Source organism: Andrographis paniculata, unplaced genomic scaffold (genome assembly GCF_009805555.1).
Source record: "Andrographis paniculata isolate CXL003 unplaced genomic scaffold, ASM980555v1 Contig82END, whole genome shotgun sequence".
Taxonomy (NCBI): Eukaryota; Viridiplantae; Streptophyta; class Magnoliopsida; order Lamiales; family Acanthaceae; genus Andrographis; species Andrographis paniculata.
The window spans coordinates 3,715,238-3,741,669 of NW_026137620.1; the positions used below are offsets into that span (position 1 = coordinate 3,715,238).

The following is a 26,432-nucleotide window of genomic DNA, read 5'->3' on the forward strand; positions in this document are numbered from 1 at the left end:
AAATTTAAGTATTGCTTTGTTTTATCCTCGTACGAATTTCGTGTAACCCGGGACGTTAATAGGGTCGAAATTGATGTGAATAATGCTCGTTAAAGTACGAATTATCCCCTTGTGTGAATCTGGTAGGGAACAATAACAATAGAATAATCACTCCGAAACGTAATGCAACCTATCAACAAGGACACGAGCAATTTTACGTAGAAAACCTCATCGATGTGAGGAGTAAAAACCACGGGACTGAAGTCCACGAAATCACCAATATAATCAAAAAGGGGGTACAAATCGTTCAACACAAAAATCATCCCAAGTTCCAACTCAAAAGATATAACACCAATCTTGTCAACGAATATATGAGTGAAATAGAAAACTCACAAGCAGTACCCTTCTGTTCAGACCCAAATACTCAATGATCCATACATCTGATCACGATCTCCACTGTTCATAATTTACTTAATGATGTCCCCAACAACATACTCAAATTCCAGCTTGATCGAACGTTTAGATCTTCCGATTCGATATCAACACTGAAACTAGTCCGAAAGAATCCGGGAGGGAATAGAGCTCTCTATTTGTGTCTATATCAGAACTTGTGATGTTCCGATTCTGATCTTCACCGTTCCGAATGTAGAAATATGAGTGAAAAACCTTCTGCGGAAATTTGGGGATGATCTGACGGTTGGATATTCGTAAATTGTCATTTTACCGAGACTGCGCACACGGAGAGCAAAGTGGCGGCTGAACCTTTCTTAATCACTCTCTAATCCTAATCCACTCAATATCAAATTTATACCTAGGTTGATTATCCATATGTGAATTTACCGAAATGCCCTTCAACATTAAGGAATAATAAGTCAACAAATCTCCCCTTTTTCCAACTATGTGGAGCAATCCTCAATTCTGAACGATTATGTAGAGAGAGTCACCATCCCGGCGATCAATCTACAAATCTCAAGCTTCTCCCTTGGTAAAGCTTTCGTCATCATGTCTGCACCATTATCATCCGTATGAACCTTTTCAAGTTCAATCAATTTATCATTGATAACATCTCTTATCCAATGATAACGCACATCAATATGTTTCGATCTACCGTGAAAAGTAGAATTCTTTCCTAAATGAATGGCACTTTGATTATCACAAAGTACTACGTACCTTTCTTGCTTGACCCGAAGCTCCTCCATAAATTTCTTCATCCACAACAACTCTTTACAAGCTTCAGTCGCTGCGATATACTATGCTTCAGTTGTAGAGAGTACAACACCATCTTTGCAACCTTGATTGCCAAGATGGATTTCCTAGTATCCACGTCAGCTGCCATGTCTGAATCCGTGTAGCCAACTAACAAAGGTTGTCCACCATCAAATGTAAGCCTTGAACTGGAACTGCCACGTAGATATCTCAATATCCACTTCACTGCATTCCAATGCTCATTTCCTCGATTAGACATGTAGCGACTGACAACGCCAACTGCATAAGCTATATCTGGCCTCGTGCATACCATCGCTTACATCAAACTTCCAACAGCTGAAGCATAAGGAACTCTTTTCATCATTTCTTTCTTTTCATCGGTAGAAGGACTATGGTGAGCACCAAGCTTACAGTGAGTAGTAAGAGGAGAACTAACCACTTTAGCTTTGCTTAAATTGAAGCTCTCAAGAATTTTCTCAATGTACGATTCTTGAGGTAACTATAGTCTTTTGTTTGCTCTATCTCGGGGGATGTTGATGCGTAAAATTTTTTTGACTGGTTCCAAATCCTTCATAGTAAAGGATTTGCTCAATTGCTTCTTCAATCTGTCAATTCTCGAAGCATTTTTGCCAACAATCAGAATATCATCAATATAAAGCAGCAATATAATAAAATCATCATCCGAGAATCTCTGCACAAACACACAATGATTAGAAGTAGTCTTATGGTAGCCTTGCTGCCCCATAACCAACTCAAATTTCTGATACCACAATCTAGGTGCTTGCTTCAACCCGTAAAGGCTTTTCTTTAGCTTACACACATAGTCTTCTTTCCCTTTTGCTTCAAAACCTTCAGGTTGTACCATGTAGATTTCTTTATTGAGTTCACCATGAAGAAAAGCCATTTTTACATCCATCTGCTCAATCTCCAAATCATGACTAGCTGCTAAGCCAAGCACAAACCGACTAGAAGTCATCTTAATAACCGGTGAGACTATTTCATCAAAATCAATCGTTTTTTTCTAACTGAAGCCCTTCACAACTAGTCTGGCTTTGAATCGTGGTCTTGAAGTGTGCTCTTCTTGCTTCACTTTATACACCCATTTATTTTTCAAAGCATTCTTCCCTTTTGGAAGCTTTACTAGTTCATATATGTCATTTTCACGCAAAGACTTCATCTCTTCTTGCATAGCCTCCAACCACTCATTTTATTTGTGAGCTTTGTATTGCTTTTTCATAGCACTTTGGTTCTCCTGAATCAGTCAAAAGCACATATTGATCTGGATTATACAACTTAGAAGGTACATGAGCTCTGTTGCTTCTTCTAAGTGGTTCCTGGGCTGGTTCCAGAACCTCTAGCGGTAGTGTGTCTGTATCCTCTATCTCCTCAGAAGTGACATCATCACCACCAAAATTAGGCTGATCCAGATTCTCCTCATGACTTTCATCATGAACTTCCACTTGAGTGTGATTATGAGGGACTATATCCAAGTTTATCAAATCATCTTTGACCACAGGAGCTGATTTATTCATTTTCTCAATGTTCTTTATCTTCTGGTCCTCAACAAACACACCATCTCGACTTCTAATAAGTTTATTCCCCACTGGATCATAAAATCTGTAGCCAAACTCATCTTGTCCATACCCGATAAATACACAATGTCGAGTCTTCATGTCCAATTTAGACCTTTCATCTTTGGGGATGTGCACAAATGTTTTGCATCCAAAGACCCGCAAATGATCATAGGAAACATCCTTCCCAGACCAAACCCTATATGGGACATCAAAGTTTAGTGGAACACATGGTGTAAGGTTTAAAACATGCAACAACAGTACTTAAAGCCTCACCCCAAAAATATGTAGACAAACCTGCTTCAGACAGCAAGCATCTTACTCACTCGACAAGTGTTCTATTCATCCTTTCAGCAAGTCCATTCAACTGAGGAGTCTTCGGAGGATTCTTTTGATGTCGAATGCCTTCCTTCTTGCAATACTCATCAAAAGGACCAATGTATTCCCCACCATTATCTGTTCTGATGCATCTCAACTTCTTCCCAGTTTTCCTGTCAACCAAGGCCTGAAATTGTTTGAAGACATCAAGCACTTGATCTTTCGTCTTTAATGTGTAAGCCCATGCCTTTCTTGAATGATCATCTATAAAGGTTACAAAATAGAGAGCACCACCAAGAGTTTTTGTTCTCATAGGACCACAAACATCAGAATAAATTAAGTCAAGTGTACCTGATGCCCTCGAAGGAGTTGATGCCTTGAAAGCCACTCTAGTTTGCTTTCCCGCCAAACAATGAGTACACTTCTTCAAAGATGCATTTTTCAATTCAGAATGAGCTTTTCTTTCTCTAAGATTTTAAATCTCTTCTCACTAATGTGGTTGAATCTGTTGTGCCATAGCTCAATTCTTCCTTCATTCACGACCGCATTTATAGAGCGATCAAGTAGCTTTTCTTGCATCAAGTATAATGAGGAATATTTTTTGCCTCTAGCAATAACCAAAGAACCCCTTGTGAGCTTCCATTGACCATTAGAGAAAAAGTTACAAAAACCTTCATCATCAAGTTTTCCAACGGATATCAAGTTCAATCGAAGACCAGGCACATGCTTAACATTCTTCAAAACCAATGCAGTACCATTAGTAGTCTGCAAACATACATCTCTAACACCAATAGCTTTAGCCAAGCCCTCATCGCCCATCCTAATGTTTCCAAAGTCACCTCACGTATAGGATGTGAACATATCTCTCCGAAATATGGCATGTATAGATGCACCACTATCAATCACCCAACTACTCTCATGGTATGCAAGATTGACAACTTCAATCACGGAGGATAAGAAAATCACCTGTTGCAGCAAATACTCTATCATCATCCTTTCCATCTTCATGCATCTTTTCTTTTCCTTTATCCTTCTTGCCATTTTGCTTGGGTTTTTTGCAGTACTTCATTATGTGCCCGGGGGTTCCACAATTCAAACACTCAATCTTGCTATATCTGTTGGATTTACTTCTGCCTTTTGGTTTGCCTCTTGGACCTCTAATTTTGCTTCTGCCCCTTCTTTTGGTGAACAAAAACCTCTGATTGATGAGAGTCTTGCGATTTTCTTCTCGTTTTCTCATTTAACACGCTGCCCTTAACCAAGTCTATTGTAATGATACCATCAGGGCTGAATTTGACAAAGATGTCCTAAAAGTCTCCCACAAATCCGGTAATGTACCAAGCAACCATAATCCTTGTACTTCATCTTCAAATTTGATATTCATTCCTGCCAATTGGTTATTGATGCCTTGAAATGAATTCAAGTGATCAGTCACAGGGGTGCCGTCTCTGTATTTTAGATTCATCAACTGTTTGATCAGGAATAATTTATTATTCTCTGTTTCCCTTGCATATAATTGCTCCAACTTCTCCCATAATGACCGTGCATTTGTTTCTCCGCTAACATGGTTCAAAATATTATCATCCACCAACTGCCCGATGTAACCACATACTTGCCGATGCATGATATTCTATTCGGCATCACTTTTATCCTCAAGCTTGTCAGTTTCGAAAACTGGTCGATAGAAATATTTCACATATAGAAGATCCTCCATCTTTCCCTTCCATACATGATAGTTTGAACCATTAAGATTCGCCATTCTACTTGTATTCGTTTCCATATTCATCACAAGAAATAAAACAGAAACCTCGCTCTGATACCACTTTGATGGGACTAATGCTCGTTAAAGTACGAATTATACCCTTGTGTGAATCTGGTAGGAAACAAAAAAAAATAGAATAATCACTCCGAAAACGTAATGCAACCAATCAACAAGGACACGAGCAATTTTACGTGGAAAACCTCCTAGATGTGAGGAGTAAAAACCACAGGACCGAAGTCCACTATAATCAAAAAGGGGGTACAAATCGTTCAACACAAAAATCAACCCAAGTTCCAACTCACAAGATATAACACCAATCTTGTCAACGAATATATGAGTGAAATAGAAAACTCACAAGCAGTACCCTTCTGTTCAGACCCAAATACTCGATTATCCATACCTCTGATCACGATCTCCACCGTTCATAATTTACACAACGATTTCCCCAACAACAGACTCAAATTCCAACTTGGTCCAACGGTTAAATCTTCCAATTCGATATCAACACCGAAACTAGTCCGAAAGAATCTGGGAGGGAACAGAGCTCTTTGTTCGTGTCTATATCAGAACTTTTGATAATCCGATTCCAATCTCCATCGTTCAGAATGTAGAAATATGAGCGAAAAACCTTCTGCATAAATTTGGGGACGATCCAACGGTTGGATATACGTAGATCATTGTTTTACCGAGACTGCGCACACGGAGAGCAAAGTGGCAGCTGCACCTTTCGTAATCACTCTCTAATCCTAATCCACTCAATATCAAATTTATACCTAGGTTGATTATCCATATATGAAGTTAACAAAATGCCCTTCCACATTAAGGAAAAATAAGTCAACAGAAATATCGGATAAGGAAAGGGAATCTATGCGACTCAAAGTATATTCAAGATCGTGTATACCCTGCAGAATTTGATTTGTTCTTATTTTTATTCAATCCGGATTATTTATCCAACAAAATTCACCTAAAGGCAGCCAAGAGAATATTGAGATACATCAAAGGTACAGCTGGATTATGGCTTGTCTTTTTATGTTTATGACGATTTCAAGTTGATTGCCTATAGTGATAGTGATTGGGGAGGCAACATTGATGATCAAAAAAGTACGTCGAGTTATGTATTTTACATGGGTAATATTGCTTTCACTTTGAGTTCCAAGAAAGGCACTAAAGGCACAAGATTTTTGTCGACTGAGATACTGTAAATCCAGCCCTTGGGCCGTCCGTACAATGCATTGGGACGCATGCTAAGATTTGGCCTACATATATATATACATATACATCTCATGTTTTCCTTTATAATTAACACCTGAAAATTACTAATGAGACCTTAGATGATTCTGATCGAAGTGGATCAACAAATTTTTATGTTCTTGTGCATTTTTCTTGATTTTCTAATTTTCGCAACATGGGTTTAATTTGAAGGTCTTTGATTGGTTTCAATCTGCCTAAGGAGAAATCAACTTTAATTTCATTTTGCAATTGCAAACCTAATCAAGGAGTGTTGTTTTTTGGTTCGGTTTGTGGTGTTTTCAAAACTAGTTTGCCATTGTTTTTAAATTTTGAAAATAAAAAATAAAATAAAATATTACTTTTTTCGAAAGCAAGATAATAAAAAATATTAAAGTTTCAATATTTTTTGTTGTCAATATTATAGAATTATAGAAAATGTAATTCAAAATCTTGTAAATATTAAAATATCTCAGTATCTTTTCAAGTTTATCATCAGTTAATAATAATAATAATAATAATAATAATAATAATAATAATATAAACTGAAAATAAAAATAAAAATAAATGATAAGTACTAGGGTTAAGTTTAAACTTACAGTATTCACCATGGTTAAAGCAACAAATATATTTCCGTGTCCATCTCCTGCTGGCCCTCAACTTCATCCTTCTCCTCTCTCTCACCCTCTCTCTCTCTCAAGTTCAAGTCTTTTCTATTTTTTAGATTTTTGCTAATCTGAATTTTCTTGTCTAATATATCAATGTTTATGTCAATTGCGTCATTTTTTGTTGTTGTTTTCGTTGATCTGGGAAATAGGTTTTTCTATCATGCAGATCCATTCCTATAATTTTGGTGGTTGTGACCAATTTTCTGCAGATCTTCACCAGATTTGGATTTGGAATGTTTTGAGTTAGGACTGTTTATTTTGAGGTGATATGCATAATTTGATCTCGTTTTTTAGCAATCGATTTTTTCTTTCTTCATCTTCTTTTTGTTACTTGCGAAGTTGTGAAGAATAAATTAATTTTGATGTGTTCAGAGAAATTACAAGCTAATACGAGGATGTCTCCATATATTTGCATTCAGTGTACTTACTTCTTTCCTAATCTACTCGAGGTTGTGTTTTATATTAAATAATTGTGTATACAACGATAAGTTTGTTGGGACAGGGGTTTTATCAAATTATATTAGTCACCGCTATTTCCATGTGCTCAAATTGTCATCAAGGAGGAGCACATTAGCTTTTAAATTATTTGACTGTCACTTGTTTTCACTATTAAAATTCTATATTTATTAATTAAGTGATCAAAGTAAAATGTGATCTTTAAATTGTTTGAGTCGATTGTTATTTTCATTTTCTTTTAATTATAAGTATCATTAGTTTAAGTTTATCATTATGTGCTCAACTTTAAAAGTATTGAAAAAAAACAAAAACAAAAGTTATATTTACCGTTTGCAAAACATTTTAATTTTATTTATTTTATTATTGTTTAAACTTCAATTTTGCATGTGTTATGATTACATTTTACACTCAATGAATTGATTTTGAAATCTTGGTTGTAAGAATCCTAAAATATTGTATCACAACCAGTGTGAATTATGGAGCTATTTGTTGAACTCTATTCTAAGATGGAACAACATGAAGATGAGCTCAAAGGCCAAAGTTGGAGCTGAGGAAATGTTGGGACAGGAGAATTATAGTTTTGTTCTCTTTGATTTATTTATTTTTTGTTTTTTGTTTTATTTCACTATTTTCAATGAAAATATATTGTTTTTGTATATAATATATCATATTCAATAACTATTTGACCTAAAAATTAAGGAAATTTTCAAAGTTCTCACCAGTTTACAATTAATCTTTCATGTCTTTGGAACCTTCTCAAGGTTTTTTTTTTTTTTCCTCAATGTTCTTTATATATTCATAGTTCATCTCAAATTCATTAGGAGTAATTCTTTAGCATCTTTGTCAATTTTGAAATAGCCAATTGTTTCATCTTGCTATTAGGAAGTCATCAATGAATTATATATACCATTCAAATGGCATAATTTGTGAACATTTATTTTGGAGCACATTACGAATCAATTTTAATAGCAATTACTGTGGTAAATTTTATAATGTACAAAATTTATCATAGTACCGATAAATAACAAATAATATGATAGATAAAACATCAACATAATACAAATATAATATATGAGCTAATAAGATATGATAATAATAATATACTCAACACATATACTATCTTTGATTACAATATAGAATATATGTTTATATACAATACTCCTTAAATATGACCTACCGGGAACACCCGTGCCATCAATGAAAAAAATTACTCAGGTATCATTTATTTCAAAATACATTATTATAGAATTTTTGTGTTTTCAAATAATACACTATATTTTGTATTACTTGAAAACATGTAGTCTGTAAGTTTTTATGTGTTGGCTAAGACAAACCGGGATCGATTTGCTCTCTTTTAAATCAATTGTTTTTGTGATGTAAGTCTTATGGAAATTAGACACGAGCATAAGTAATGTAGTCCATGAAGGGGCAGATTTGGGGTTTGAACTATGGAATTATATGCTTGTAGCAACAAAAACAAACAATTTTTTTCTTTCTTTCTTGGATTTCTTAATTTATTAATGATATGCTTACTATAAATTCTTAGGGTTAGAGATACTTCGATACAGTATATAACAAATTATAAGGTTGTAGAATATATTGTATCAATTTTTTGGGTATATATGCCAAATTTTACAACGATAGTACTGTATCAGAAACTTCAGTGTATTGAAGTTTGGTGTGCCGAAATTTCATATTGATGCCGCATGAAAATTTTGGTATACAATGTTTTTGTACATATGAAAGATATACGAAAAATGTTATACATATTGATATTGTACAATAAAATTATAATGTATAACAAAACTTATATCAAAATATTTATATATTTATCGATATGGTAATCACTACCAGAATTTTGGAAATAGGCCTCGGAAAAAGCTTCTAAATGAAATCCGATACTACTAAAATATAATACTAAATGCTTTTTTTTATTCTAATTGCTTTGAAAATTTCAAGACTATTTTCTCTATAATATTATTTAATTTAAAAAACAAAGAATATCCGAAGCCATTCAGTGACTATTGCTATAATGTTCGGATTTTCCGAGTCCATTTTAAATGATCTCAAAATTTTAGAAACTTTATTATATACTCCTTTCGGCCCCCCTTTGAAAGGGGTCTTTTTGAGGTTTTGTAGTATATTAAAAAATAATAGTATTTTATTATTTAGTAGAAGTATGTGAAATATTTTACATTTTTGCCCTTTGACTTTTTGTATAAAGTAATTATATGTCAATGGTATATATTTGTAATTTAAGTAAAAGTTGAGGGTATTTTGGTTATAGTGTATGATTATTTTTTTCTAAAATAGGAAAGTGGGGAAAATGGTAAAAAAGCGTATTTTGAATTGAGACGGAGGAAATATATATTAAGTTTCTAATAAAAAAGTTTGGAAATCTTTTAGTCCATTAGGTGTGTTTGTTTGGGGGATTGAATTTTAAATACACTGTTCATCTCAATTTTTTCCCCCAAAAATATGAAATCAAACGCTTATTTTTTATTTTCTATATTATATTAAAAATCAATTTTACATTCAAAATATCACATCATACAACTATTCAAATTCAAAATTTGTATTATTCAAATCTCTAACTCAAAATCCAAACCCGAAATTCTAAAGCTCAGTCCACCACCCCTACACTCATTGGCTATCCACACTTTGTACTAAAAATATGACTTGCAAGCTATTGTGCTTAGTTTGGAGTTTATAAGTATGTATTTTTGCGCTAGATAACAACCACTATAGTATTAAATTTTGCTTTCAATTTTATTTCATGATATATATATGTATACAATAAAAAATATAATATCAAATATTTAATTTTATTTACAAATATTATATGAAATATCTGTTAAATTAAAGACTATAGGATCTGATATTAATAGAGCCATGTGTATCATATTCTAATTTTTCTATTTCTTAAACATCCTACATTACCATATTTTCATATATACCACAATAAAATTCAGTGTGAAAAGATTGAAAAGTTTTTAGTCCATCAAGTTCAAGTTCATATACGCTGTACAATGGATTCGTGCTAAACCCCAAAGTATGTAGTGAAATGACGAAGCAAAAATTCGAAGGAAACGTTGAGTTGCTCACAAAAGAGATACAAAAATGAACGAATGGTCTCTTAATTCGATGATTAGAAACATCTAGTTTTGTACCGATCTCGACTTCGTCACCATAGCCACCGTATTTGGTGTCCCGAATGGATCAAACTCGGCCCCTTGTGCGCGGCTGCCCGTAGTGGCCGCCCTCTGCGTGTCGCATGCGCTCAGAGTTGATAGCCCAAAAGCCTGCCAACCTGTTCTAACCATCCCGTCCTCTGCAGCCATTCGTCGCGCCACTTCGCGAATCCTTTCCAAAATCCACATATACACACTGTCGCTGCAGTTTCGGCATTCGGTGAACAAAAAGTTCTTCGCATCTTTCACCCCTTTAGCTTCTGCTATCTTTAAGGCGTTGTCGATCCAGTCCGCGCCGAGCAGCAGCGTCCTCTTCCGATTAAGTTCGACTTCCGCGATGTTACTTATGGGATGCAAGTCGATGGTGCAACGATATTGCACTTCTCCCACTCCACTCGACACCACTGCGTCCTTGTATTTCCAGTCCAAAATTAGGTGCGATTCCATTCGCTCGACCGTGCGTCTATTGACAGCGACATCAATCAGAAACGATAGCGTCTCATCGGCAAAGAGGTTCTGTACTTTGATATCTCCTGAAGATCCCTTGCCGCGGACGATAGTATAGTAGTCGCCGGCCTTGACATCTACAAGCACAACCTCAGCCGTGCCTCGCGTAAACGTAATACTAAAATCTACATTGACTACGGCGAGCAGGTTACCGATGCAATAGGCGATTGCATCTTGCAGAATTTCCGTCGTCTCGACAAATGAGTAAGTCCCGCCTGTTGTCGAAGATAACGTGTGCAGCGCTACAGGTTCGTGGTCGACGCCAATGCCAAATGAATAAACCGGAAATACGTCTCGTTTGGCGTTATTCGCTTCTGGATAGGGATAGATGGAATCCGGTAGTTTATCGAGGTAGTCTAGAGGCTCTTCTCGATTCGTCGATGACGCCGGAGGCTCTTTCCTATTAGACAAGATTATGATGAACGCCGCCGTATTCCGATATCGCCTTTGCTCGAGAATCCGAGCAGCCGTCATTAGAATTTCGACAGCATCGGTTGGACCGTCAGCGAAGACATGCGCTCTAACAATTTGCTTCGTGTACTTGCGTCCTTTCTCGGTCATTCTGCGCAGGGGAAAAATTCTCCGAGGGCAAGACCACGCTATCGAAAGCCTGTCTAGCTCGCCCAAGTTATCAATAGCGAAACAAACAGAATTTCTGATATGAGCCAGCATTATTGCGTCGACACGTTCGTTAATATCGAGCACCATAACGAGGTCTATAGGTGCGCGCTTCAGGGGATGTTCTGGATATTCGGACATGGATGGCGCCTTTATCTGAACAAGAACGTCAAACTTATCCGGCGATTCTCGCCCAACATTTTCTTTCTGCTCCGGAATGCCGGTAACACGGACTCTTGGTAGGCCACAAACTGGAATCGAAGAATCTGAACTAATGGGCAGATATTCGTCGTCCCGAAATGGATTTCTCGTTCTCTGCGACAATATGTCGAAACAACAACACGAAATCGAAACATAAGTATAAGATGCTACATTAACCTGCAATCGATTGCATACAATCTTTACAACAATCTACCATAAGAAACTGAAAATAAATCACATTTCAACAAGAAAAATTCATGAATGGCATATGCGAAACAGATCAAAGTTTAATTTGAAACAGAATTTTCACGATTAACAACAAATTTTCAGCGTACCGATCTTCTCCACAAAACATCAAATAACACTCGAAACTAAATCGAAGTCCATCCAGATCGAATTAAAGAACACCGAATCGTGAAGTGAATTTGGAAGAGAGGTGATTAAGTGAAGAGAACTTACGAGTCGACAAGATGATAAAAAAGAAGCCATCAGAGTGTTCTTGAAGTTGAAGATGTGCGTAGTGTGTCTATCAGTCAGCTTTCTTGAAGAGAACTTTCAGTTTGTTTGAATACTTTTGTCTAATAATACTCGTAACTACCAGCTGATCATCTTATGCTACAAACTAATCAGTTAGAACCCTGATTTGGTGTGCCATACCCCATTTATTTCTACTTTAATTTTATTTTTTTGTTTTCCTTTTTTATACTACCCAAACTCTAAATAAGTTTGGGAATTTTATTTTTTTTATTGAACAGTTTTTAGCTGTTTGATCAGTCAAAAAATTAATTTTTGTGTTTGATAAATTAGCTTTTTGAAAGAGCTTGAACTCAAAAAGCTAATTTCTGAAAGTTCATCTGCCCAGGATTTGAAAGAGCCTTTTCATTTTAATTTTGGTTATTCTTTATTTACCCTTAAAACTTAATTATTTATTTTATACATATAACTATATTTTCATAGCAGTATTTATTAATTATTTTTAATATATTTAATTTATTAAATTATATTTTTATTTTTTTCAATTTAAAATAATTACTATTATTAATTATTACATATAATTATTTTACTTTTAAAATATATAAATTTTTAAAACTAAATCAAATAAAAAAAAAGGTTATTAATTATTTTATATATATTAAAACAAAAATTAACATAATAAAAATATATATACGAAAGATTTATTATTTTATATTTTACATCATTTCAATAAAAAATTATTATTTTTTAGTAAAAATAATTTTCTCAGATCGAAATAATAAAAATAAAAATAAATATTTTATAATATTTTTATAATTTTCAATAATTAATAACAAAAATTCTCATAAATTTCAAACCAAAATGAACAAAATTAAATATTTTAAAAAATAACATATCAATGTCCTTAATAGTCATTTTATGTATAAACAGTTAATGTCAAACAGTTATTTTAGCAAACACTTTAATACAAACTGCTAATTGAATCAGTTAGTCAAACCAGCTAATTGAATCAGCTAACCGCTAATTAAATCAGCTAACAACTAATTGAATCAGCTAACAGCTAAAAACTATCAGCTAATTGCCAAACGCACCCAAGGTAAACAATTAATTGAGCTCGACAATAATATATTATCCATCTTAGAATGTCTAAAATACTAAATATTTAAGTGTACTAAATTTATCCTATCAAAAAATATCAAATTTGTCGAAAATTTCAATATACGGACACTTTTGCTGCAGAATCGATGTTGTGTGAAAATATTTGACATAATATTAGTATATAATTTTCAAATATGTGGTTTGTTTGGTTTGAGTTTAAATTTAGGATTTTTTTAAAAATTTTATTTAAATAATATTTTTGATATAATATTTTGTGAGAAAAAATAATATATTTCTATTGAACATTGTTCCGACTGAACAATAAATATTTGAGTTTGAAATCAAACCAAACACATACGTTACTATATTGATATATATAACTTTTTCAATATAGCTTTCCGTATATATTATTTTTTTTGATATATAGTATAATATTAGTATGTATAATTTTTTTTGGATTATTTTTCATATACATATAAAGTTTTAGTATATACTAAATTTTTTGTGGGCATGGGTATGAAATTTTGGTATACCAAACTTCACTAAATCGTAGTTTTTGATATAGGGTGTGTTTTTTTTGGGATTGGATTGGATTTACACTGTTCATCTAATTTTTTTCTCCCCAAAAACATCAAATCAAACATCTATTTTTCATTTTTTATATTATGCTAAAAATCAATTTTACATTCAAAACATCACATCAACACCTATTTATATCACATCATACAACTATTCAAATTCAAAATTTTTACTATTCAAATCTCAACTCAAAATCCAAACCCTCAAACAAACACACCCTATAGTGTCAAAACGGGTTAGCGGGGCGGATTGACCTACAACCTACCCTAACCCGCAAATAAGCGGGTTGTTTGCGGGTCAACCCGCGGTGGAGCGGATCAAAATTTCATCAGTCTAACCCAACCTACCAGCGGGTTGCGAGCTAAGCGGGCTAGCCCACAGGCTTTTTTAAAATATTAAAAAAATATTAATATTATAATATTTTCGTAATTAATATTTTAAAATAGCTAAAAATAGTGTTATTATAGAATTTAAATAATAAATATTTTAAAATAAATAACAAATATAAAAATTCTCAATTTAGTTGGTGTATTTAAAAAAATTAATAATAAGAAATACTCCATCTTAAAAAGAAATCATAATTAATTTTATAAATTTGTAAAATTATAAAATGAAAGACGAACAAAACAAATGATAAAAAATTGAAACAAATAACTATGACATGGATAACAGAAGAAAAATAAGTGTGTATACAATATTTATAATTTATTTAAACTAATGAAAATTTAAATTTTATTTTATTCGTCTTAACTTAAAATATTTCTTTTTAGTAGATTAAAAATAATCATACATTATTCATAAAATAAAGTGTACAAGATGATTTTGATACTTTTTACTTTTGTACGTTATTTATAAATTAATTGTATTTATAATGGTATATTTATAGTTTATATAAAATTAAAATATATTCTGATATTAATATTTGATTAATTTTATTATAATTTTTTAACATGACAGTAAAAAATGGTAAAAATATACTTTTAGTTAGACGGGTGAGTATTAATTATTATATTTAATTAGCCCGCGGGCTAAACTACCCTCAACCCGCGGCCCACACGAGCTGGCCCATTTAGGCTTGCATTTTAACGAGCTTAAAAAATCACAACACAATCCTCCTTAAAAGTAAGGCGGGGCGGGTCAATCCGACGAGCTAAGCCTATTTTGACGGCTCTAAGTACCGCTATAAAACTGGATGTACCAAAAAAGTTCATACAATATATAATACGACCCTATAATGTATATACCATATCAAACTATATCAAACCCTAACCATAGGAAACACATTCCTAATAAATAAGGAAATGCAAGGCAGATAAATTTTAGAGAAAATTGTTTGTTTTGGTTGTGTTGCATGAGAATAATTCCATAAATCAAACTGCAAATTTGCCCAAGGACTACATTAGTTATGCTCATGTCTTATTTCCCCTTCTTGGTTTCACCTAAAATCTTCCAAAATTGCTATGAAACCATATTAGATCACGAAAATAAATTTAATCTGTTTTTTTTTTTTTTTTTTTATGACGCGGGAACCCGCAGCGCACTAGGTAAAACCCCTGGCCGAACCTAATACCCTGCAAATCAGACTCGACGGGAAAGTCACACTAGAAAAACTGATGGCTAACACATATTTTCAAATAATACATATATTTCAGCACATTAACTACACTCAATAAAATTGATTTATAATATGTCGTAATTAAATGTTAACAAATTTTACACCATTTAAATGGTTATATCATCATTCATTGAGCACTTCCTTAGAGCAACAAGAAACAATCGACCATTTCATAATTGAAGAAGACGCTAAAGAATTAATGAGTTTGAGATGAAGAACTCTATAGATATCTCAAGAAAAATAATTATTGAAAGTTATTGATTTTTAGGTCAAATAGTTATTGAATTTGATCTGTTACATGCAAAATTAATCATCATATTTTTATTTAAAGTAGTGAAATAAAAAAGAACAAAACTATAATCATCCTATCAATGAATTAGTTAGAAATATTAGACAATCATGTAATGCTTGTTAGATATGAAATTTGTTTAATTTTCTCAATTTCATGCATATTCCAATTGTTGTAAGTTTTTTCTTTTTTCATCTTCTTCTTTTTTTTTTTTCTATTTTTTTTTTTTTTTAAGATTGCGATCCTATTCAATCCTATGTGACAATAAATTTCATAAGAAGACTATCATATTCCTCTTACACAACATTTGAAAAATACATAAGAAGACTTCCCTACTTGATCCTATACGACTATAGAAGATCGAATTGACAAGAAGACTATCCGCTCGCACTACCAGAATTTTGGACATTTGCCTCGGAAAAAGCTTCAAAATCAATTCTGATACTACTAAAAATTAATATAAATAATATTAAATTATTTTATTTTTATAGTTTTGGAAATTCGAGGCTATTTTTTATATAAAATTCATCAATTTCAAAGTTTCGGAAATTTTGAGACTAGTTTTTGCATAATGAATTTTATTTTAACAGTTTCGGAAATTTAGAAGCCATTCTGTAACTTTTGCTATAAGGTTAGGAATTTTCCGAGTTCATTTCAAATGGTCTCGAAATTTACAAAGATTTTTATCATATATATTATTTTCTTTTAATAAAAAAAGGCTTGGAAGTTACCGAGTCCATTAATTGGTCTCAGAATTTCGAAAATTTTATATATTAATTATATCTAATTAAAAAATTGTTTCGGAATTTTGAGACTATTATATATATATATATATTTCATATTTAATAAATTAAATAGTCTCAAAGTTTGTGAACCTTTCTATATATATTATTTTTATAAGAAGGTTCGGAAAAGTCCAAATCAATTTTAAATAGTCTAAAAAATTTCAAACTTTAATGATATATATATAAATATATATTTTAATAAGGTTCCAAAAAATCCGAACCTAATTTTAAATAGTCTCGAAAAATTCAAACCTTAATGATATATATATAAAAATAAATTTTAATAAGGTTTGAAACAATCCGAATCTATTTTAAATAGTCTCGAAAATTTCAAAATTTTATTATATATTTTTTTATTTTAATCAAAAGCTTCGAAAAAATCCAAACTTTTTTTAAATAGTTTTAAAAATTCTGAACGTTTTTATTATATATATATATATATGGCAAAACAGCAGAAAACCCCCCTTGGTTTACCGAATCTGCTAAAAACCCCCCTGTAGTCCTAAAACTCCATAAAACCTACTTGTGGTTTGTAAAACATTACACACTCGCCCCCCCTTTTAAATCACACTGACGGCGTTAAATTTTACCATCATCAGACCGTTATGCCCTTGTGGTTCTCTCTCTTCTGATCTTTCTCCATCTCTTCTTCTCTTCTCCACAACCTCTTTCTTCCATTTCTTTTCTTCGCCAAATTCTTCTTCACACATCTTCTTCCTCAATTTTTCTCTTCTTCTTCTCCAATTATTTCTCTCTCTTTTTCTGTTCTTTCTTCTTCGCTTCATTCTTCTTCTCTTCTCCCCAACTTCTTTCTTCCATCTTCTTTTCTTCCCCAAACTCTTCTTCACACATCTTTTTCCTCAATTTTTTTTTCTTGTTCTTCATCTCCAATTCTTCTTTGAAGAATGAAGAATTGGAAAAGAATAAAAATAGAAAGAAGATGATGGGTAGAAGCGGCTGGAGTAGGGAAGAAGGAAGGAAGAAAAGAAAGAGAAGAACGAAGAAAAGGAAAAGAAGAAGAGGAGGAAAAAGGGTTGGATACCAATTTTTTTTTTCTCCAGTTTTTTTTCTTTTTCTATTTCTTTTTCTCCAATTTTCTTTCTTCTTTATTTTTTCTCAGGTTTTTCTTTCTCCTTTCTCTATCTTTTTTTCCCCAATTTTCTTTTTTTTTATTTTTTCTTCCTAATTCTTCCGTACGCCGTTTCTTTCTTTCTTTCTTTCTTCTTAGATTGATTTCAAATCTTGATGTCAAATTGATTTCTTAAATTTTTGGGTTTGCTATTTCTGGGTTTTGTAAAACACAAGAAGAAATATTTTTGGGTTTGGTAAAATAGAAGAAGATCCATGTCCGGTCAATTAATTGTGATAAATTTGGGATCGGTGTCGAATTTGGTTGTATTTAACGGATTTTAAATAAAAATAAATAAATTGAGAGTAAATTCTGAAAGTATGGATAACAATAAGAAAGAAGAAGAATAAGGAAGAAGAATAAGGAAGAAGAAGAATGAGGGAGAAGAAAGGAAGAAGAAGTCATTAGGGTATTTCAGTAATTTTACACATAAATATATCACTTTATGGACAAAAAATCGCATTTCAGGCGCGTGGTATACAACCTCCGTTAGGATCTAACGGAGGGCGGAATTTTTGCAACGTTTTACAAACCACAAGTAGGATTTTTGGAGTTTTAGGACTACGGGGTGTTTTTAGCAGATTTGGTAAACCACATGGGGTTTTTTGTTGTTTTGCCTATATATATATATATATTAATTATGATATTAATGGAGAATAATCTTATATTAATTTGGTGATTATATAATAAAGTTTGATATATATTGATTTAGTGAATATTGAATAATAAATTATATAATAATATATGATTGAGTGAATATTCGATAATAAATTAGTAATATTTGTGTTTATCCATTATATATATTTATATATATTGTAATAGTTTTGTAATGTAAAAAGAATAAAAAAAATAAAGTTTATTTTCCTCCTCCATTACTCCATATTTTGTTAATTTTCTATTAGTGGTATCAGAGCCAAAGCCATAAGCAGCTCGATCCCTTTATCCGTGTTGGTTCTCGATGGAAAAAATTTTAATCGATGGACTGTCCAAATGAGGGTGCTTTTCGATTTTCATGAATTACTGAATATTGTTGAAGAAGGTGTTTCAGCATTGCCGGAGGGTGCAACTGCTGCACATCAGACAACCAATCGAGAGAATAAGAAAAAAGATAAAAAGGCCCTATAACTGATTCACCAAGTATTACCGATGAAGTGTTCGAGAAAATTGTTGGAGCCACCACATCAAAGCAAACATGGGATACATTGATGACGGCATATAGAGGTGATGTGAAGGTTACGAAAGTGCGATTGTAAACATTGAGACGACAATATGAGCTTCTTGAGATGGGACCATCGGAGTCGGTGGCGGAGTATGTAAGTCGTCTTTTGACTTTAACAAATCAAATAAAGATATGTGGAGATGATTTTAGTAAAAAATCCAAGGTGGAGAAAATATTGCGAACTTTAACGGCAAAGTTCGAGCATAGCCGTTGATGAAGTATCGGGCACATTACAAGCCCATAAGCAGCGTATGAATGGAAAAAGAAGAAAAATGTAGAAGCCAATTGAGCAAGTTCCAAAGTTCGGTGTCGCTTAATACCAAAAAAGCGATGAAGCTACAAGTCGTGGAAATTCACGTGGAAGAGGACATGGTCGTGGTGGTCGCCATAACATACAATATCGACACGAAACAGTTTGGGCAGCATGGAATAATTTTGATCATTTCAATCAAAGCCATCAAAGAGGTCAAAATTACAGAGATTGTGGTTGAGGGCGTGGTTGGAACAAAGGAAAGTTTGACAAGTCACATGTTGAGTGTTATACTTGTCATAAATTCGATCATTATTCTAATGAATGCAGATACAAAGGAATTGATCAAAAGGCGCATTATGCGCAAGATTATGATGATCAAGATGATCATGGCCATGCTCCTTCGATGGTTACTTCCACCAATGAAGTGTCAAACTCTCATACATGGTTTCTAGATACCGGGTGTACAAATCACATGTGCGGTAGACGCGAGCTTTTTGTTGAACTTGATGAATTAGTCCGATCCTAAGTAAAGTTTGCCGACGATAGCAGTGCCAGTTATGGGGAAATGATGCATCTTTATTAAGCTAAGGAATGGAGATCACTGTTTCATATCGGAGGTCTTCTATGTGCCTGCTATGAAAATTAATCTCCTAAGCATTGGCCAATTGTTGGAGAAATGATATGAAATACATTCTAAAGGGCGTGATTTGTCAATTCTCGACAGAAAAGGTAAACTTATTTTGAAGACCACTTTAACAAAGAATCGTATGTTTCATGTTGATATTCCTAGTGATGTGTATACATGTCTTAATGCAATGGTGAAAGATGAGTCTTGGTTATGGCATCTTTGCTTTGGTCACTTGAATGTTCAAAGCTTGAAAATGGTTGCTCAAAGGAATATGGTGAAAGGATTGCCAAAGATCGATCACCCCAATCAAGGGTGTGAAGCATGCATTTCAGGAAAACAAAGTAGGCGACCATTCAAAGCTGAAAGTAATTGGCGGGCGAATCATTTATTGGGTCTTGTTCACTCCGATGTTTGTGGCCTGATGAGTGTTCACAAGCTTCTTGACTTTTATTGACGATTTTTCTTAAAAGATTTGGGTTTATTTGCTACCTAAGAAATCTGCATTGTTCGCAAGCTTTTTGAAATTTAAAGCTCATGTAGAAAAAAAAAAAAAAAAAAAAAAGTGGTTTTTCTATAAACAGGTTGCGAACGGATGGTGGCGGTGAATATATATCTTTCGAGTTCAAGTGTTTCCTAGATGATCATGGAATCGAGCATCAGATAACTCCACCCTACACTCCTCAGTATAATGGAGTTGCGGAACGGAAGAATAGAACAATCTTGGATATGTCAAAAAGCATGTTGAAAGCCAAAGGGTTGCCAAATTCCTTTTCGGGAGAAGTTGTCGCTTGTTCAGTGTATTTGTTGAATCGGTCTCCAATGAAAGTTGTTTGTGACTTGACGTTGGTAGAAGCATGGTGCGGAATAAAACCTAAAGTTCAAAATTTGAAGTATTTGGTTATGTGGTCTATGTACACATTCCGGCGGCCATTCAAACAAAGCTTGATGATCGTGGAGAAAAGACCATCTTTGTGGGTTATGCGCATGGCGGATACAAATTTTTTAACCCAACAACAAATAAAGTCATCATCAGTAGAGATGTCATTTTTGTAGAGGATGAAACATGGAGTTGGAGTTTGCCTCAAGTCACCCAAAGCCGGTCTGTTGAATTAATTGAAGGTGCTTCTCAAGGTGGAATTTCACAGTATGGCTGAAGAAACTACACAAGCCAATTCTTCCAATGAAAGGCCGACACAAGCCAATGCTTCCGATGAAAGACCAAGGCGTCAGCGACAAATTCCAGTCACACTACGTGACTATGAGGTAACTTTTGATGATGTCATTTCTAATGATAGAGAAATTGTGCATATGGCTATGTATGCAGATTGCGAACCTGCCTCAGTTGACGATGCAATAAAAAATACTAAATGGGTGAAAGCTATGGAGGAGAAATTGAGTTCCATAGAAAGAAATCATACTTGGGAGCTTGTGGATGCTCCATATGGTTGCAAACCCATCGATGTCAAGTGGGTTTTTAAAAGGAATTTGAAGGCAAATGTAGAAGTAGAAAGGTATGAGGCGAGGCTTGTGGCGAAAGGCTATGAACAAAGGCCCGGATTTGACTTTCAAGAAGTATTTGCGCCTGTAGCTCGAATGGAGACGATAAGGTTGTTGATAGCCTTAGTTGCAGAAAATTGTTGGAATATACATCAAATGGATGTAAAATTTGCATTTTTGCACAACCCACTTCAAGAGGGGATTTATGTGAAGCAGCCTCCCGAATTTCAATCGCATGGAAGTGAGCACAAGGTGTATAAATTGAAAAAGGCCTTCTATGGACTCAAACAAGCCCCGCGAGTATGGAATATGCAGATTGATTCATTCTTCTCCGAAATCGGATTTCAAATATGTCCAAGTGAACATGCTATTTATGTCACAGTCACTTCTATTGGCAATAAGTTGGTGTTGTGTATATATGTTGACAATCTTATTTTTGCAGGGAACAATCCTCGCATGATTGATGATTTTAAATTATCCATGAAGCGCAAGTTTGATATGACCGAAAAAACTCAATTTAGTTATGACTATTATCAATTTTTATATATTAAAATATTCCAAAAAATTTTACATACAATTACTAAAATATTTTATGTATGACAGATGTTCATGTCATAGAATTTCAGAAAAGAGGATTGCCTCATTCGCATATATTTCTTACTTTGGCTGACGGATATAAGCCCAACTCAATTGAGCGAATTGATTCATTCATATCTGTTGAAATTCCTTATAAGAATAGAGATTTTCTTGCTTATCAGACAATCACACGATGCATGATGCATGGACCATGTGGAGCATACAATCCTAATGCTCCTTGTATGGTGGATGGAGTTTGTTGCAAACGTTATCCAAAGAAGTTTTTAAGTGAAACTACCATTGATAGAGATGGATTTGTGTCATACAAATGGAGAAATAACCCCCAAAATACAGTGATTGTAAATGAAGTTGAATTGGATAATCGATGGGTGGTTCCTTACAATCGTGATCTTCTGGTTTTGTTTGATTGTCATATTAATATTGAGAAGTGTGCATCTTCAAATTTAATGAAGTACATGTACATATGTGCAAAGGGAGTGATAAGGCAACAATTGTCATTAAAAATAATACCGATGGTGCTCAGGCCAATACACGAGCATACAGACAAGTAGATGAGGTGAAACGATACTTGGATTATTGTTATGTTTCATCTATTGAGGCATGTTGGAGGATTTATGAATTTGGTTTACAAGGCCACAATCCATCTGTTGAGGGTCTGTAATATCATCTGCCAAACCAATAGTTGGTGTTATTCCACAATGACGATAACTTGGTTAATGTTGTGAATCAAGATAGGGCACATCACACAATGTTAACCAAATGGTTTGAAGCAAATAAAAAATATGTCGAGGCACGACATATGACTTATATTGAATTTCCTTCCAAAATGATTTGGAAGCAAGAACCCAAGGAGTGGACTCTAAGACAAAAAGGTAACTGCATTGGAAGAATGCCATACATTTAATGGAATTTTATTCCAAACATTTAAAGAGGCTTGTGCAGCGCATGGATTATTGGATGATGATAACGAATGGAATCAATATACTGTCGAAGCAGTTAGTGAGACTTTTAAGGATCTTTTGAAAGGGACAGAAAATTACTATAGTGTATTACCATTTGGGGGGAAATTATGCATTTTAGGTGGAGATTTCAAGCAAATTCTTCTGGTGGTCATGAAAGGAAAACGAGAGTTGATTGTTGAAGCGTTTTACACAATTCTTATTTATGGGAAATGTGTACGATAAAACATCTTTATAGAAATATGCAATTATTTGGATGTAATACATCATCACAATCGCTTCATGAGATACATGAATTTTCTAATTGGATAAATTGTGTCGGAGAAGGAAAAATACCTTACCAAAATTTTGGTGATGGGGACGAATCAAGTTGGATAGAGATACCAGATGCATTTATTATTCCGAATACAGAGAATGCTCTATCTTTTTTTATTAATCAAACATATCCAGATTTGAAGGAAACATATAAATATCCTATATTTCTCCAAGAAAGAACGATTTTGGCACCGAAAAATGAAGATGTTGATAAAATAAATACGATGATGCTCTCCATGCTTCCTGGTGATCTTCACGAATTCTATTCATCGGATTCTTTATGTGTAAGTGGAGCAACTGATACAGACCATTGCTCATATCCTCAAGAGGTTATAAATTCTTTCAAAGTTTCTGATGTACCAAATCATATTTTGAAACTTAAAATAGGAGCACCGATTATCCTATTAAGGAATCTAAACCAGTCATTGGGTTTATGCAATGGTACACGATTGACTGTTGTAAAGCTTGGTACAAAAGTATTTGAAGCTCGAATAATGACAGGATCACGGGTCGGTGAACATGTCTTTATACTACATATTGTATTTACTACAACAGAGACTCAAACAATCATCCCAATAAAAAGAAGACAATTTCCAGTGAAATTAGCCTGTCGATGACAATTAATAAGAGTCAAGGACAATCTTTGAAGAAAGTTGGTTTATATCTTCCGAATCCTGTATTTAGTCATGGACAGTTATATGTTGCATTATTTAGGCTATCAGATCCTTCGGGATTAAAGATCTTGATTTGTAATAAATTAAGCATACCGGATCACTGTACCAAAAATATTGTGTACCATGTGGTGTTAAATGCAATAAAATGTTGATTTTTATTTAATTTCTAACAAATTACATATTATTCGGTATTATATGTTACTTATTAGTTATATTATTTTATAATTGAATTTAAGTTCCATATTGATTAAATTATACAGGCACATCAAATATCATATACAAGAATTTAGATTCATTAATGCCCACCAGTGAAGACTATAACATTGAAGTACGAGTGATAAGAATTACTGAGTTCACAGGTTTAACTTACAAGAATAAAACAATTAGACTGGTCGTTGTGGACATCAAGGTATAACTTTGAAAATTTTTAATCAAATGAATTAAATAACAATATTAACTTTTTTTTGTTTTTTTTTTAGGGATTTTACATGGAAGGAGTTATATTTGATGCTGACGATGTCATTTCTGTCACAACTCTTGGCGAAAGAGATTTATATAGAATATATAATGTAATAGTTATAATGGCCCCACAAACTTATAAATTTCTTCTGCATTCATATAGATTGTTGTTATGGCAAAATTCAATATTAGAAAAAATAAACGCTCCTAATAACGAGTACCCTCGCCACATCTTCAGCATATTGAGCTTTTCAAATCTAAGTTGACATGCGGATGATCAAATACAACTATTTGGTATGAATTTCTATTTTTTTTAATATATTTATATTTTTCAATTTTCAATTTTTCTCTAACACATGAAACAATGTAGATGTTTTTGGCATTGTTGCATATGTGGCGCCTTCATTCCATAATCATTACAGACAACTTACGAGAGAAATTCTTCTTATAGATACAAGGTATTACTTATATAAATATATATATTTCTGTTAAATAAACCTAACATATTTTATACTTATAATAATAATTAGTATGTCAGTTGTACGGATAATTTTACATGATTAATTAGCAATGCTGGAAGGAGAAATATTATTTCAAGATCTTCAAAATAACAATATCATTGCAGCATGTGGAGTCATTGTAAAAGATTCATTTGGTATTATTATTATTATTATTATTATTATTATTAATGTTGTTATTGTTCTTGTTGTTATTATGCACTACCTTTTCTTCAAATCGGGTGATTCACAAAAAAATACAATAATTGCGAACATGAACAGAAAGATACATTGCTTTTTTGGTATGCGTTGTTGTTATTATTATTATTATTTTTTTTTTTTTTTAGGTACAACACTGATAAAAAAATCACAAATATTGGTATCATTTTTGCGTACAAATTCATTACTCACTTCAAAATTAATTCAATTCAAATGCAAAAAGAATTTGCATACGTGATTTCAAACATCAACCATGAGTAAGTTTTATTTACTTTATTTTTACAATTAATTTATTCTAACTCATAATTTTAATTTTCTTATTTTTATATAAAGGTCAAATTTTTCCATATTATTGAACGAATCCAGCATATTGATGTTCAAACTCTCTGGACTGCCACTTGTAACAATTGCAGAAATCTATGTGAAACTCACTTCACAAAGATGGTATGTATACATTGCAACGATACAGTGGAAGCAAATTTAAGGTAATATATAATCAAATATATAAATACATCGCAATATTTTATTTATATTATATTTATATTTTATATACAATTTTCAATGTAGACATGATGTTAACTTGACGGTGAAAAATGGTACCGGAAATATAAATTTAAATTTGTCACACAAACAATTTGAGTTCATCTTTCGATGTCATCCATCTTATTTCAAAGATTTACAAGATCGGGTATGTTATATATATACAAATATACATATATATTACTTTATTGTTAATTATTTTACCATACTAATAATTGCTTTAAATATATGACAAGGAAAATTGTGCATCATTAATACAGCAGTTTATTGACACTTTTAAAGATCGTGCTTATATATTTATAGTACTAGCTTTACCTTTATGGGCACGACCGAAAAATCACCACCTTTACCAATATAAGAAACTATTTATCTAATATTATTTCAATAATTTATACAAACTGTGGGGTTAACACACTAGTATTCTATATATTTAACATCAGTGTAAAATTTCCAAATTTACAGAATTTTAAAATTATTTAGGCATATATATATATATAATTAATATTTTTGTACAGATTTTTTTTATTATTATTATTATTATGGTACGGTTTTTGTACAATGACTAAGTGGGTTTAGTAGGTTTACAGTTTTAATTAGTGAGTGAGTGGGTTTACATATTTACTCATTTTTATTCGCTTTTTATAAGAAATCATATATAACAGTTTTATTTTTTCTATATTCACTTTTGCATATATACTGTTTTTTCCTTACTTTCATTGCTCACATCCCACCCTCCAAAGCTACCGCCGGAGACATCTCTTCCTCCATAACAAAAGTTGGGTCAACTATAAATATTTTATTTTTTATACTTTTCTTTTTGTTTTTCCTTTTTATAAATAATTTAATATAATAATATTTATATTTTGCAGGTCTAATTTATTTTGCAAGTAATTCTTTTATTG

The 26,432-nt window shown here is 32.8% G+C and overlaps 1 protein-coding gene across 1 annotated transcript; it reads right to left on the bottom strand.

The window, feature by feature from the left end:
• Positions 1-10,345: 10,345 nt before the first annotated feature.
• LOC127241263 (probable E3 ubiquitin-protein ligase WAVH2) lies at positions 10,346-17,187 on the bottom strand. Its single transcript, XM_051260191.1, has 2 exons — positions 17,146-17,187; positions 10,346-11,881 (listed from the first exon to the last, which is right to left on the bottom strand). Exons 1-2 carry the CDS (start codon positions 17,185-17,187, stop codon positions 10,346-10,348), a joined length of 1,578 nt encoding a protein of 525 aa, XP_051116148.1.
• Between the last annotated feature and the right edge of the window lie 9,245 nt (positions 17,188-26,432).